The 17,618-nt window shown below is 32.7% G+C and overlaps 1 protein-coding gene across 1 annotated transcript in view; it reads right to left on the reverse strand.

Annotated features, from left to right (window-relative positions):
- Positions 1-16,785: 16,785 nt before the first annotated feature.
- LOC118186283 (disintegrin and metalloproteinase domain-containing protein 10 homolog) overlaps positions 16,786-17,618 on the reverse strand; it is a 77,217-nt gene continuing 76,384 nt past the window's right edge. Inside the window, exon 6 of the mRNA XM_085827454.1 lies at positions 16,786-17,142. Within this exon, the coding sequence (XP_085683580.1) occupies positions 17,013-17,142 (130 nt within the window). The 3' untranslated portion in view covers positions 16,786-17,012. The remainder of the gene's footprint in view (positions 17,143-17,618) is intronic.

Consider the following 17,618-nt stretch of genomic DNA (forward strand, 5'->3'; position numbering starts at 1 on the left):
CTTTGGACGTAGTTTAAAATCTGAAACATTTCAGATTTTTTTTAAAATTTCTTTAAATATAATGCAGGGCTTTATATTTGGTGGCAACAAATTTTAACGCGAAACGCGAAAACGAAATTAATAGCCCTACTGAGCTAACGCTCGGCATTTGCTTTTTCTTGCAGTTTGTTGAACCTACGGGCATGGTTAATATTTCTCAGGTTTGCATTTTCATAAGAATGGTTTTTAAGGACATAAGTGTGAAAGAAGAGTTATTAACAATATAACCTCTAAAGAAGGAAACACGAGATGTTTAATATGTAGAGGAGAAGAAAAATTCCAAATTTATAAAGTCGTATCGATGACAACTGACGGTGCGCCATCAATGATCGGACCATTAGAAGGATTTTTGGCCATGTGTATCAGGGATGAATGTGTATCAGAGAGAACTTCCGAAATTTTGTTTCTGATCATTACATTATTCACTAGCACTGTTGTAAAATTCAAAATTTGAGCCATGCATGGGAATGTGCATGAAAATTGGGAATTCAATTCGAAGAAGAAGTCTTCAGAGAATATTTCGTTCTCAAGAAGAAGAAAATGAATCTATGTACGGGGAATCGTTATATAGACTCAATAGGTTATATCGTTGCAGGATCATGAAAAAAAATTTACAGTGCTCTTGCTGGATTTACAACTCCGGACCTCTCGAATACGCGTCGAGCTTGCTTTCAGTTACACCACAAAAGAATACGGGAAGGAAGAAGAAATACCTCATGATTAACAGCATGCATATATTTGTTGTTTAAGTCTATATTTTTACAAAGATTCAGGGACTTACTACAAGAGGTGAATAATTTTTTAGAATTAAAACATAAGCGTACATTGAACTTTGTAATGTCGTTTGATTGATAGATTGAATTTCTGTTTTTGACATAACAAACCATCTTAATGAATTGAACATCTTTATATATATATGTAAGCGGCTAAAGTGTGTGTCGTCGAAAGTTTATTGTTGCCATTCGGAAAAATGAGCGCGGAAATTAACGTTTCTGCAATTTTTAATTAATATCTCAACCGATTAAAATCGTACGAAGATGAGAACGGTATCGATGGTTTCGAGGGAATTTTTTGGAATCCGAAGATACGCGTCTCGAATTTCAACTTGATGCAGTTCCGTAGATATTCGAGAAAAAGAATTTGGCACGTAATTAAATTTCCCTAATAGGGAAAACCCAAGAAAGAAAGTGGAAAATGTAGGGAAAAGTTAGTCTTTAATTAATATCTCGGCTAATTAAAATCCCAAGAAGAAGCGAATGGTCAAAATGGCGTGCCACGGCCTGCGGAATCCAACGGTGTGCTTCGCTAAGTCCGGGAGCCAGCCGTTTAGGAGGAGATGAGGTTACTTCATCCCCTATATATATGTTGCTTAAGTGTCTGTTTGTCGCCGATAGTTTATTGGTTGCTTGCGTAACTGTACTAGCTAATGGGGTGAAGTTGTCACGGCACAGGGTTGCCGTTTCAATCGAGACGTAGAAAATTTCCCGTAAAATTTACCTTTGCTTTGACCATCCATAAGTCTCAGGGCCAAACGCTTAAGCGTAATGGCATTTTTACTTCCTTGTACGAAGTAAAAAGGAAGTATTGTAATCGCGAAAAGCTTCAGGCAGCATATTTCAACGAAAATATCCACTTTCACCTCTTTCGAATGCAATTTAACGATTTTTTTCCATACCATCTGTACGTAAGGACAGAATAAAAGACTCTTTTCCTCCAAAAAAATTATAAAACTGCTTTAAAATGAATTCTGAAAAGAATTTTTCGTGGAGTCTGTACGAACGTATGTACGTACTTGCGTACGTACGTATCTCGCATAACTCAAAAGCGAGTAGCCTGAGAAAGTTGAAATTTTGTATATAAGACTACTATAACATGTAGATGTGCATCTCGTATTTTGGTTTCAACCGGCCGCGCCAAACGTATATAAATATATTTATAAACATATCCACTCTGTTACCCGGCTCAGTAATCTCAGTTTCTTTACTCTTATATGTTTGTAAATTGTACATTTTTTGCTTTAAAAATGATTGAATTAATGTTGTTTTTATCTTCCGGTTAAGGGTTTTATGCCTTTAGTAAATCTGTATGCAATATTTTTAGAATTATCAACAATTTAAATTTGTTTAAGTGCGGCTAAGCCTAATGTGATGGCGGCCATTGCTCTTGTTTACATTTGAAACAGTTGAGTAGCGGATTTGTTACCAATCTAGAGAAACTTAGCTTCGCAACAACAAAGATAACACCTTCATTTATTATTTAAATCATGCTTAATCCTTTCTGGAAGTTTTTCGAGGAAATAAGCGTTTAAGATTTACTTCGTAATTTTGAATACAGATATTTTGAGTTTTTATGTATTTTCGCCTTGCCGCGAAGTGAAAACTGAATTAATTGAATGAGAAATACTCAATCGTCTATGAAAAAGTGTTTCTTTTTTGTTTTGTTTGCTTAATTTCTTTTATACATCGTTCTAGCTTTGTTATAGTATTTCAATAGAGCTTGTGGTAACGATTAGATAATTCTTTAAATGATATAAATTTTGTGCATTCTGAGTTATAATATGAACGAAATATAATACTGTTAAGTAAACCTAGCGCTATGGTAAACAAAGTGAATGTTAAAGAATGCATTTATTTTATTGTGGTTTATGCGCTGTCGGCGAAGTCGGTTTAATTCAATCTAATAAGTTTAAATAAAATGCAGAAAAAATGCGTATAATTTAATATTCCGTGAAAGAAATTCATGTGTTGTACACATCAGATTTTTTTACCTGAGCCGGCATTTGGACACTGTCAACTTTATGTTGCCTGTTCAAGAGTTCGTGAAAGAACTGACTAAAATTAAAAATATTGGATGGTCTCTGTAAGGCGAGCTTAAAAATGATGAAAAGATCTATACATTTCTACACAGCATTTCTATGCTGTGTACAAAGAGATCTTTGACAATTAACATTTCATTATTTAAATCACCTTTATTGATTAAGCTAGCGGTGGGCTCTTAAGAAATGTACCGCCAGTGGTTTCCTTAACAGTACTCTACTTCAAGCAATTAAGCAAGGGGGAAACCCCGTGGGGCAGTAAGCAAAGGGGCGTCCTCGCCGGGTGCCCTGGGTAATTCAGTTTAAATTAGCAGACATCTTTGCCCAAATCATTTTAATTACAATTTATAATATATAAAACAGCTGTCATTTCGTATGACCGCCGGGCTTTCTAGTACAATTATAAGGGAAAAAAAAATCTAACAATAGCTGAACTGATTGGATTTGTTAATACTTTCAAAAAGAAGTTAATATCTTCTCAGCTGATGAAGAATGAACTGAAAAATTTCAAAAACATTTCTAATGAATTATTTAAAAACGGAGGCCTATTCAGCAAGGAGAAATATTATGGGGGAATAAAAACTAATCACTCCAAATTTGAGAAACGTTTTCCTGAATTTACTAGACCAGAACCAATTGTTATTTTTATGTGCTACCCATTTGGTAATGCTTATGTGGAAGAAAAGACTAAAATATAAGAAATATTATTACCTTTATCTCTTGAAGTTCTTCTCTTTCAAAATGACATAATTTTAAAAGCGGAACCTAAAAATTATTTTTTGAATCTAATGGAAGAAGTTAAGTATCTCAGTTCAAAAAGGTTACATTTCATTGAACATCGTTTTACGGCTCTAACTACTCTGACGAATCTATTTTTCGATGATGAATGCAATTAAGTTAAAACATTTTTCCCGTTTTACAAAAGACCACTTAGAATTCGATTCCAGATTAGCAGTAATTATATATATATATACCGATATATTCAGATAAGTCTACTTATTATAACTTAAGATAAACATGTTTCACTTATTTTTGTAATTTGCAACAATTTTTAAGGTATTTTGAATTTTTTGATAATAAATACATCATTTATAATTATTATATGTCTGGCTATTATTATTATTTTTCTATTTTTCTACTCTGGCCTTTTAAATGAGGTTTCCATTCCAGATGGAAACCTCGTCTACAATGATTAGATGGAGATAGTTTAAAAAAGGAAAATTTGGTGGATCGTGCCATTTTGAGAAAATCAGAAGTAGCCCTTGAAAAAGACTGCTCATCGTTGGTCTACATTCTCTTCTATATTTTAAAATTTTAATTTTTCAGAAATTAATCATATTGCAATTTATAGTATAACTCTTCCTTCAAAAGAAACGATCAGCTGTAGCTAATATTTATTAGCTATTATTAAAAATGCTGTAGCTAATATTTATTTTTTAATTCATTTTCAGATTATTTCTTTGGCGTATTTGGAATTACCGTCGCATACGGAATTTTTAAGGCCCACCAGCGGCCGAGCGGTAAAGACGCTGAACACTGGTAGTTCGGTCCGAGGTTCGAATCCCGCGAACGGGCTGGCTGCATGGGCGTTTTCGTGGTTTTCCCCATGTGTAACGTGTGTACGAGCCAGTTTCGCTTAGAAAGTCCTCCACGAAGGCATCCCTCCCTTTAGGCAGATAGCCCTCGTGTGCTTTGCCATAATTAAATAATCCAATCGAATCTGAATTTTTAAATTCTGTCAGTAATGGAAAATGTTGAACGTTATTTCTTTTGATTATAATTACAAATGAGATTAATTTTTCCTGAAATGCATTTATCTGATAAGTTTTCATAACGAAAGATACTCGCTGCTCTATAGTAGATCAAAGCAAACTCCTAGATGATTAGGGGTTAGAAATGTCTTCATAAAAGACTTACTAAGAGAAACTGGCTCATATTCAAGTTTCACGGTATGAAAACTACAAAAACTTTCCTGCAGTAACACACAATCCATGTGCTAGTGTTAAGCGATCTCATACCTTCGGCTACTGTGTCGCTAATTCCGTACTTTTATTTTCTGAACAAGTTTTGGCTTTAAATATCATTTATTGCACCATAAGTCATTAAACTGCACTGTCAATTACTCTCACCTGAGTGAGTTAAAATGTGCTTTCATTAAGAGTATATTCTGGTTCAGTATATTCTAGTTTATAGTATCACTAACAGCTACGCTGCCAGCCTTGGTCTGGCTTTTAACCGTACCTGAAAAATGCCTGAAGGGAACACCAGACGTTATATTTAAAAACTGCGTAGAGTTTTACTCTGCAGAACAACTTCATACCACCACCCCCCACAAATTAAAAAAAAATGCATTATATATAACAAAATTACAATGAAATAAGCAATATCCCTTAATACAAATATTAATTATCCTAATAAATAAATTAACTAGCTTCCCGTTGCCTTCTCTCGACAAACGTCAGGAGAAACCTTAAATTTAAAAACTACACAGAATCTAGCCTTCATTTTTTCAATGGTCAACAGTGCTGATTTTCAACAGTCCAGTATACTACAAATGAATGAAAAAAATGTTGCCAAAATCCCATTTCTAAAAGACTGGAACTATTCAAAATGATGCGATAAAATCGCAAAGATAAAATAAAAAGAAATCTGGTTCGAATTTTTCAAAAATCGCTTCGAGGTGCACTGGCTCTTGTTTAGATGCACCTATATACCAAATTTCGTAGCTCTGGGTCTATTAGCTTACGCGCAGCACGAACGAAAGACACACAGACTCTTTCTTTTATTATATGTAAAGATAAATAAAGATCTAAATAAAACGTACTTAATAAGGAGTTTCGGCAGGAAACTATAAAATGTCTGCAAGGTGATTCAAGCGTAAACACCAACATGTTCTATATTTATTTAAGATAATTTCTAATTTAACAATAACTAACAAAGAAGTTTGGGACAAAAGCATTAATGCAAGCGTATTAAAATTATAAGGACACAGCACATTCGTCGTTATCCGAAATCAATCGACGGAATCAATTATTCTTGTTATAACTGTATGCTTTTATTCTTAGTTGTGATGTATTTGTTCGGCGGTTCGGGTAGCGTAATGGCAGACCGCACATTGAGTTGAACAGTGTTAAACGAATGTTGCATACTGCGCATGCCCAGAAAACAATTTGGCGTAATTACTATGTTGGCGCGATTTGAAAAGAATATAAATACGGTATATGGCAGATGTATCGCCATCTAATTGTAAACAAATCTGGCGTTTAAATCTTCATAGAATATAATGTAAATGTAAATTAATTACTGTGTTAAAATACTATTTTTTGCTGTAGTGCTCAAACAACTAGAAAGCAGAAATTAGTGCCAAGTAATGTGAAGCTGTGTTTACATTCAAAATGTAAAATATAATACTTATGCAATTCTGCACATTCCTTTGGAACTGTACAAATTTTCGTTCAGAAAAAGACTGAAATTTAGGATACATTAGTTGAAAATTTATTCATTATACTTTTAAGCAATAAAAACAATTCAGGATTTACCATACGTTCCATTCGTACATACATAAAGAAACACTGAGGAATATAACAAGTGCTTGCAAATAACACTGAAGAAATTTTACAATTCTTTAATGCTAATTATTAAATTCTTTGAAATGAGAAAATAAAAGCGCGAATATACGCTAAAAAACTAAGCGAGATACTCCAGTTTACAATTACTGAATTATAACATGTAAACAAATTGCATTTAAATAACGAATTATTACGAACATATGTTAACAAATATTAAATGCACTGTTATTAACAAATTAAAATGAAACATATATTAGAAAAATATGCAAGTGCAATCGGCATGGACGTTAAAATAACTAATAAGCAAAGTTCCACAACATTGCAGTTTTTAAACATCACTCGAACACACTCGACAGCCATGGAGATCACGAATAAGCTAACGTAGGGTCGCTTAGTCGCCAATAATTCTCCCCGCGCCAAAGGTACACCATCAAGCATGCGCAGTAAGCGAAATTCGTTTAACACTGTTCAACTCAATGTGCGGTCTGCCATTACGCGTTCGGGTAGTCTTATTTGCGTTTTCCCTCCATTGTATTAAGAAACATCACAAGAAAGGAGGAAGAAAATGATTATCATAAATGCGTAGAAAACTGTATAGAGTCATTAGTTTTTTTGAAGCAGAAGGCGTGAAAAATGTGCAAAGCCCTCGCCGGGACTCTCGAATACGCGAACTCTCGAATACGCGTCGAGTGTGCTATCTTTACGCCACGAAGGCATGCTGGAAGGAGTGAGAAAATACCTTATAACTAAATATTCGCTCCGACGCTTTGTCTGCTTTATACTCACTTTCTAATATGCACACTAATAATTTATTAATAAACCAAATTAAAAATGCTTTTAAATTTCTGCCTGAAATACATAATATAAATTTACACTGGATCAAGGCCCATGTTGGGTACATTGGTCATGAGAGGGCGGGTGCTTTGGCAAAGGAAGCTAGGCAAAGGACTACGAAAAAAAGATATTGAAGTGTTGTATTCGAAAAGAAAGTTGTTAAATATTATGAAAAAGAAGGGTTAATCTCGAATTATGGTAACTTGGCGATTTTTTGGCGAAAATTTGGCGACCAACCCTGCTACAGCAACCTGCTAGTTGTGTTTTGGACGCCATTTTGTTTTCACAAAGTAAAGGCATTTTTTTTTTTTTTTAACTCAAAATTTTTTCCAACAATCTGCCAGCCGAATTACGCTTATGCTAGAACTTTTATAGAACAAAAGTGCTTAATCATGACGAAGATTAGGTGCGAAATTGGGAGAAAGTGCAGAATCGCCCTCTGCATGCCGCGTTTTTAAGAATTACACATACACAGTATCATCCATGTACACGTCGGCCTATTTTCACTTAAAAAAACATCCCAGAATTGCACAAAAATATCATTGCGCACACTCTTGACTTTATCCATGTACACTGCTAAAGTCCTAGCTAGTAACCTTTATCGCCTTACCAAAATGTCGCCAAACTACCTGTTACCATCTTCCAAAGATTAGCCAAAAGGAGATATTTGTGGAATGGAAAGAAAATTGGGAATCGTCAGGAAAATTGAAAATTCATAAAAGAAAAAAGATATATGAACCAAATTATTATTGGTCACGGACGATTCCCAGCATATTTTAAGAGATCTGGTCTTCAAGAAAATGAAAACTGTCAATTTTGTAAAGTAAAAAGTAATAATTGCCACTTCCTTGAATCTTGTAGTTTCACTATAGACATAGTTCAGAGCCACCAGTTTGATAAATGGGGATTTTGAAAATTATGAAAAATTTAAACAAGTAGCTGAAGAAATTATGATGATAATTATTCGAAATACAGAAGCGACAGCGATTTTAATTTGATAAGATAATTTGATGGAACATAGCTGGCTAGCTGTTCTCCGTCATTGTTTGACGGATTGGTCCCTGTTATGGCCTAATGCCTGAACTTGTTTCGGCCATGGAGGTAGGAAGTAAGCATAGAGCTGTAATGTACTAAAGAGAGAAACGGCAACCCTGAAGGGGAACAGGAATGCGAACCATGTGACATTTGGAACATTTCCCAGATCGTATTTCCCGCGGATCTTCCTTACCATTACAGTTCTATGGAGAATTTGTGAGAAGCTAGTGTTTTGCGTGTAAGCGCATTGTTTCGGACTTCAAAAATGATACTTTCGTGCTCCGCATATGGATGTAATTCCAGATATGTGAAAGATGGAGGAGTAACATTTCAGAACTGAGCTTTTTCTAATGTTTTAAAACCTAATTTTATAAAATGTAGAGGTTTTTTTATCCACTCTACTTGCTTTTTTCTAATAAAAAATAGATTTTCTAATTTTATATAATATATGCATACTTGAAATAACATTTAAATAAAAGTATCTTAATATATATGTATGTTTCTAATAAATGTTTTTTGAAAAAATTGTTAAAATTTTAGTAATACAATATAATTTTAATTAGTCTAGTATTCTGCTTTGGCGACATTTTTTATACGCCAACAGACTGCTTTGAATACGTTTGTTTATATATTCTTTGTATGCGTTTGCTCATGCGGACATGTGCGAAGTAGTAATGTATGTATTTAATACTTGGTAAAGTTGATGTAACACTGTGTAAGAACTGCATAAAATTATGTTTTTTTTGGCGGGGACATTAATGACTTTATTTATTCCCTTTTCTTGCATCCAAATATAACAAATTTGCAGTGGCGTAGCTAGGGTGGGGCAAGGGGGGACATTTGTCCCCGGGCGCAGCGTCCAAGGGGGCGCCAAATTCATGCTACGAAATTTTTTAATGAAACGTTTTATATTCTTGGCACACATAAAGGGGCGCAAATTCTTCAAGTGTCCCCGGGCGCTGGAAACTCTAACTACGCCCCTGCAAATTTGTTTACCTTCAATCACGTATTTTCTTTCTTATATCATGTTTCTGGTATTTATTCAAATATTAAGAATTTGTTAAGTATTAAGAAAATAACAATTATATAGCAGTTAAATTTCAAAACTTTAATAGTTTTAAGTTTCTTTTTAAAAATAATGAACATTATTTAAATTTTACCTTCTAAAATTATTTAAAATAAGTACGACTACATTGTGCAACGTGCTATGTTTGCTAGTAAAAGGAAGTCTTAATTTACCACCTTTTTGTTTCATAATTTAATTATTTACCACTCTCTCTCTTCCTTTTAACTTATATCTGATATATTGACATTCCTTTTTAGTTCATTTTATTTAATATCTTTCTCACTTTGATTTGCCTACTCTGTAGTTCTCTGTAATACACCGTATTAACATTAAATTTCCTTTTCGTATTAACATTAAATTTCCTTTTCGTATTAATATTAAATTTCCTTTTTGTACTATTTTCTGTTTTCACTCATTCTTCTTATGTTATCTATTTTTTATTTTTTATTCTGTCCTAAGTACTAAAAAGCCTTCTTTTTTATTTATTTATTTTACTTATTTATTTTTTAGTTTGCTATTAGTTTATTATTTATTAATTAGTTTATTTTTTAGTTATTAGTTTATTATTTAGTTTGTTCTCTCCAGTTTTTTTATTTTATTTTAAATTTTGTTGACGCCGATGGACATATTGCAAAATATTATTCTACAGCATGAAAATTATTTAAATTTTAAAAATTAAAATTTAAAATAAAGTCAAATTTTAAAATAAAGTGTTCAATTTTAGGGAAATTATTAATTTTGGCTGGTGTTTATCGATCTAACCTCTTCTGCAAATTTAACGGCAGCTTCTGCGAAATGACGTCTTTCCAAGTTCGCATTTCGAACTGAGAGAAAAGAGAGGAAAAAATCGTCAGCCATGGCGATAGTACGCCAAAGTCTAAATTCAGTTCCATTTCATGCCCAAACTCCTGCAGCTCATTCCTGTGCCACTTTTCACCCGGTTTTGAATGGCGATGCTCCGTCTAGTATATAACAGGTCTATGGAAGTAAGAAGGAGAGGCCCTAACCGGTTTTCTCCATACACTGTTTTGAAGCACTGGCGATCCCTTCGTGCTGACCAAAATATTCAGTGACTTACCATCAATTGTTTTGGGTTGTGACACCATCGCATGTAAATATTTGTAATTACGTCGTAAATATACCTATAAATGTATATATATATTTTCTACAATATTTCAAAGTCCTAAGTATATTAAAAGAATACATTTTTAAAACTACAGATCATTCTGTATGGAATTAAATGCTATACTTTTCACAGAACAGTTTGCTCAAAACGGTTTACTTTGAATGGAATATTTTCCGAAGTTTTCGTTAATTACATTAAAAAATATTAAGGTAATTCGATTTTATTCGATTAAGGATTAAGATCAAAGTTTATTGTACTATTAATGTTAAAACTAGGCATTATTTCTTTTCTATTTGTAGGGCTTCTTCCTAAAATACTTCCTCAAATATGACATAATAATTTAGCTTCTGAGGCATCTTTTAAATCGAAAAATCTAAGTCAGTTTATAATTAATGCTCTATTCGGTCTATTTCAAATTACAGCACCTTTTATTTTAATACTGAAATAAGTTAAATAGTACTAACTTTTTTTGAATATTTCTGAAGGGGAGTATAAAAAGGAATTTTTAAAAAAAATTATTTAAAACTTGTAGTAAGTTATTATAAAATGCAAGAAATTAGTGCTTTTAATTATACTTATCAGATATTTTTTACCCTCAATTTCGACACTACATATTCCAAAACTCTTCTTTATTACTTCCTTATGTACGCATCTCATAGAATTTGCTTTACAATAGCTTTTAACAGATTGTTTTCCAGTACGAACAAATAAATAGTTTTATAACGCATTTGTTAACAGGATTTCAATTTATGTTTACAATTCAATGTTAAAGTTATTATATATTTAGATAACATTTATAATCATTATAAATTTAGATAATTTAATAATCAGATTTCTTCACAATAACTTTCACAGGAGTTTATAAATGAATAAATCTTTCACTTCAAATACATTTATAAATAATTTAATAAGTATTTATGTATTTTGTGAAAGGCATATACATGCTTTTTGTAAGTCTATACATATTTCATAGTCCCATACATATTTCATATTTTTCGTTTTCGGCATGTGCAAATCTTTAATTTCTGTGCATTCACTATATTTATATTTTCCAAGTAAAGTAATTTACAATAATTTAGCATATACCCTAAATTTTTACATAAGAAATATGTATAAATATAATTCGAATGAAAATTACATGCATTATTTTTAATATCCACTCAAAGGTCAGTTTTTCCTCGAAATTCCTGCACGATGGAATCTCTCCCTTTAGGCAGATAGCCTTTGCCTGCTTTATTCTATTTAATAAAAACTTAAAGTGACCTATGTGCCTAATTACAAATGCATAATTTTATATTTACATTTAGCCATCAAGTTTTAAACTTTTGACTTAAAACACGTTTTAGGATACATTCATTATCAAATTCAAATCTTCTAGTAAATATATTTTGGTATGCACTCAATATCTCTTTCAGAGAGTTTACCTAGTTTAATGATTATCTGATAATATAATAAATAATAACTATCTATTTCACATTTAAACATTAACCGCATTGTCTTCAGATCGCAATCTTGATTGCCTTACTCTGCATAATAGTTTCATTTTTTAAAACAGTTGAAAGAACTAATTGATGTAAATTCACTTACCTGAAATTTTCACACTGTGAAGTAATCCGGAATGTAATACCAATTAATAACACTTTTTAAGCTGTCTTAATAAGCTTATTTCTTAATAAGCTGTCTTGACACTTTCAAAAATAGCGGACCACTATCAAGTATATGTATTGAATAACAAAGATTTTTCAATCATAATTTTGCATTACATTTACGTATTACATTCATAATTTTTGTATTACAACACACAGTATCAGTATTCAATTCCTTTGCTGTTGCTGGATTTAAATTTCTCAGAGAAATCTTTAATCTAGGAGAGAGTATCGAAAATTTCGTCACTTTTTAATTACGATACTGAGAGCAAATATTGTTATATGCTCCAGTTAGCCATTCTTTATCTATGAATGAGACCTGCGTACGTTAAGAAACGATCATGAACCTCGAATTTCGGAGAAAAAAGACTTGCCTGGGAAACATTTAACCATCTGGAATCAATAAGTGGACCATTCAAGATCGGACCTCCTTTGGCAGGATACACAAATGTTTTCACCTCCGTCGATTACCCTATTTTCAAATACTTAATAAGCTGTCTTGATGAGTTCACATTATCTTGACCGCACATGGTACTTCCGTCGAATTCGCAAATGTCTCCGTCTTCTGTTTCACACATTTGTGTAAAACTGTACATAATTTTACACAAATGTGTGGTTACAAATCAAGGAAAAGTTAACTTATTGGCATAGCTGTGTGTATATTTATTAATTTTGACGAGGATTGCAACATTTGGTGGTAATTTTATTTTTTAACTAACCCAAATAAGAAAAAAGTGTAAAAAAGTGTAAACCCAGAGTGATTATTTTTCAGTTATATAAAATAGAAAGATGAGTTTAAAATGAGTAACTAAAAAGCCTCTCCTCTAAAAGTTTTTAAAAAGTACATGTAGTGTATACTATGTGGATGACAAAAAAAAAAAAAAAAAAAAAAAAAAAAATCTGAAATGTTTCAGATTTTAAATTACGTCTAAAGGGGCGTTTTTTTAACGTTTTGAGTGTTACCTTTATTTATTAAATATCATGTTCTTTGCACTTAAACCATAAAATTCAGTTCAAGAGCAATATCGCAAAATAATGTTAAATTAAGCATATCTTTAGAATTTCCGATATACACAGTTTCGCGAGCTGGAGATAAAAGTATTTTTTTTTCTATATAACGTTGCCATGTCTCGCTTTTAAAGCATTGAGTTTGTAAATCAAAAATTCGTTAAAGTTTTACAAAATATAAAATCTATAATAAAACAAATTCCAAATTTGGGATTTCAGATGCCCATATTCGCAGTAGGATTTCGTCATTCAAAATTCGATGGCTCTATGTACCATTTTTTATCACAATGCGAGAAATAGACAATCATTTATGCAGATTTTTCATTATTTAATTTCTTCAAATATAATGCAGGACTCTAACATTTTGTGGCAACAGTTTGAAAAGTGAACCGACGTTTATGAGTCCGACGCAAAATCGCAAAACGAAAACAATAGTCCTTCAGGGACAAAGCCCCTTTGGACTAAAAATATATATATATATATATATAACATTTTGGCTTTTGGAACATAAAATAAAAGTAGCTAATACTCTATCAAGGGTATCGAAAGACGTATGCAATTTTAAAGATGTATTTTTCATTCTTTAAGCATAACATTTTTGCTAAAATCGATATTTTTGTAGTTCAACAGCTTAGAATTTTATAAAACAAATTCGTAATTAAAATCGCTGTTGTTGGTTATCGAAAAATAACCAAAATGTGATTTTTGCGTAAATGCCACTAAACTGTACAAATTGCTATTATTCATCACACAATGAACTTTTCTTTTATGCGGAAGTGTCCCGTTTTTCGATTTGTATGGAACTGTCGTGTGTCGAAACACTATCGAAGAGCTGTCAAGGGATTTTCTGAATATAAACAAAAAACACCTCAACTGGAGACCGAAGCTTCGGAGCAGTGCTTCACTCGTAGTGCGGAAGTGGCCTCCCCATCTTTTCTTACCCCCATGGTTTCGGCCCGGGAAACCGGGTTTTTCGCCCCTTGCAACAACGACCTTATAACTGAAATTCCGGAAAGCTAGAAAATGTTAAGAAGGTATAAAGACTATCTTAATTTCAGAATTGGAAAAGTCAATGACTAGAAATGCAAAAGTGAACACGAGAAAAGCAATGCTCGTTAGAAAAAGAGTTCCGGAAATGAAAGAAACTGATAAACTACTCCTATAAGCAATGTAACGTTTGAAATTTCAATATCGATTACAGTGCATTTCTTTTCCTCTGTGGAAATTAATGCAGTGCATTATGTATCAGAGTGGATAAACCTTTATTTCAAGCGAAGTAATTTTGCTGCTGCAGGCATGAAAGGATTAAAAAAATATGCTACTATTTAGATTTGCAAGAATTATACCTTCTTTTATTACATTAGTTTGTAGAGTCTATTAGGTAATTTTAAAGAAGGAGACATGAAAAATGAGCAATGCTGTGGCCGAGGCTCGAACCGGGACCTCTCGAATACGCGCCGAGTGTGCTAACCGTTGCACCACAAAGGCGTGCTGGAAGGAGGGAGAAAATACCTTATACACTCCCCCTTTTAAAGGGCGACTACTGGGAATTAAGGGACCCAACCGCCAAATCCTGACGGTGAAGAATCATTATCCACCACCTTTTAGTTCGGGCGTCAATGTAGATTCATTAGGAATTTTAAAGCGAGAGCCATGTTTACAAAATGGAAAATAAAAATCAATACTGAAAAATCAACAGTCGTTCTTTTCAGCAAAAAAACTCTCAGAGGAAATTTCGAGGATATCAAAATCAATAACGACATCATTAGAAGAGAACCTCATGTTAAATATCTAGGAGTTTTCCTTGATAAGAAATTAACCTCCCGTCAACATACAGACTACGTGAAAGAGAAAGCTCAAAAAGCATTTATGGCGCTTTATCTCCTATTAGGGAGAAAATCGCAACTCCAATATGCTACCAAAAGAATAATTTATTTGCAATCCATTCGTCCAATAGTTCTATATGCAGTTCCAGCTTGGGCTGCTACCGCCAATACCCACAGATCCAAATTACAAATCCAACAAAATGTTCACTTACCAATTGTGTCAGACTCTCAATGGTTCGTCAGGAACACGGTCATAAGAAAAAGTTTCAAGATTAACACCATCAACGAAGAAATTCTCAAATTATCTAAAAATTTTCCCTCCAAATGTGATAATCATCAACACAATGTCATTAGATATCTAGGAAATTACGATCACGGCATTAACCAGCCCTTCAAACGTCCTAAGACAATTTTCTATAATAATAATTGGAAGTAGTTAAACATCTATGTACGCATTTGTATATATTTACTCAAGAAATTTCGTTATTTATCCTGTTATCTATCCCAGAAGATCCAGTTTAATTAGAACTCGTAACGTGTTGTAAATAATCTTTGCTAAATCTTTTTAGCTCAAATTGCTAATATTTATCCCAGAAGTTCAAGTTTTATTGAAATCGTATCGCATTGTAAATAATTTGCTGTAAATAATCTTTACTCAGAATGTGTTTTCGTCAGATGACTATTGGACATCATAGCATTGATCAAGGCTAAGTCCCTCCCACAAATTTATTTTATTTTTATTTATTTATTTATTTTTCATTTTTCATTAATTCTACTTCATCTTTTTTAAAATTTTTGGTATTTTCCATGAACTTTGAACATTTATCTTACGAAAAATACAAAAACTTTATTACTCGGACAATTTTTAATGATATTGGAAGTCATTATTCTTCACTTGACTACTCATGTTCAATCAAACAGAATGCACTAGGTGTTGCATTTAATCTCCCTAAGTCTCTCCATCATCTATTGCTTCACCAAGGAGGACGTGCAAATTGTACTGTTTAAGATTTTCACTAAGACTGCTCAGTAGCGATACTAATTTTTCGAGTAAAGGCCGATAGGCCGAATACTTCAGAATACGCTAATTCACCGTAATTCACCGCGGGAGCCATGAAGAATGAGCAATTTCCTCGTCGGGACTCGAACCTGGACGTCTCGAACGCGTGCCGAGTGTGCTAACCGAAGTCATGCTGGGAGGAGCGAGAAAATATTTCATAAAGTTTATATATATTTTTTGTTCAACTGGTTTTTTTAAATAACTGATGTTCAATAGTTCCCTATTATTCAATATACCCCGTTATCCGACTAAGATTAAGTTCAGTTTATATCCGATAACTAGGGCTCTAGACTGGATTGAAATAATTGATTTAGATAAAGTGTACAAGGGTTGCCTGCCTAAACTCCATACCAGCTTTGATCGAAGGGATAGAATCCTAGGACTCTGTATTATTGCTCTTTTATTTCAACACCCTCTAAACCAGGGATGTGCCAACTACGGCCCGAGGGCCAACTGAGGCCCGCAGAAAGTATCTATTCGGCTCGCGGATTGAATTTTAATTTGTCGGTTCGAGGTAAATTAAAAAAAGAATACATTATATATTCATCTCATTTTCTACTTTGCTTAATTACTTTTTTTATTCCTTTTTTTTTCAAAGGACTGATGATCTTTTTGCTTTCTCTATTTTTGTTCTACAAAACATAAATCTACGGAAATTGCAAGCACAGACAGCTTTCAATATACTTAGGATGAAGAACACAGATTATTAAGTGAGAAAATGTTTCTTTTTAGCATTATGAACAATTGTAGTTAAGATTTTTATTTCTTTCAGATCTTTACGACAGATTTTTATTTCTCTTCGAATAATGGTATGATGCGAATAAGTCTTCACAATGCATTTCAAATATTGAGTAAAGTTTTACTAATATATACGTGTAAATCAAACAAAACGTGTAAAATAGTTAGGGACGGAACTGCAGCTATAATTTAGATGGCTTAGCTGAAAGAATGTTACTGAATTTTAGAAATGAAATATTTCAAAAAATGTTCAAAGAATTTTAAAAGTTAAAGTTCTCCAAGCAATGATCCAAACTACGTATAACAGCGGAAGTACTTTCACTTCATGAAATGCAGCAAGTTCCGCTCCAGCTGTCAAGTACTGAACGCACGTTCCGCTTCTAGAAAAAACGAGAGAGAGAATAAATCAAGGAGAGCAAAAAATAAAAATACTATATGATTTAATTTTTGATAATAATTGTTTAACCAACAATAAATACATATATTTACGCATATACATACACAGTGACATCTGACCTGCAATCAAATTCCTTGACTCTTGGTAGTTAATTTAAGCTAGTTTTATTGAATTGTGGAACGTGAGAGTGAACCACAAAACTCATCTTTTCTACAATAAGTAATTTTTACTCATACAGTCCTAAGGTATGTGACCTATAAAAACTAAAGTTTTTTACCGTAAGAAATATTTAATCGTTCACGTCTTTGTTTTGTAAATTGAACAGGAAACGGAAGAGATTTCGAATCCTACAGTTCATACTACGTTAAGGTACGTCATGAAATTATTTTGTTACTTTCCTTGAATAAAAACAACATGTACGGCTGCTATATGATAAAGCGAAATGTTTTCCCAAAATTA

Source organism: Stegodyphus dumicola, chromosome 12 (assembly GCF_044657685.1).
Source record: "Stegodyphus dumicola isolate Sdum_Otavi_A_Nest chromosome 12, ASM4465768v1".
Classification (NCBI taxonomy): Eukaryota; Metazoa; Arthropoda; class Arachnida; order Araneae; family Eresidae; genus Stegodyphus; species Stegodyphus dumicola.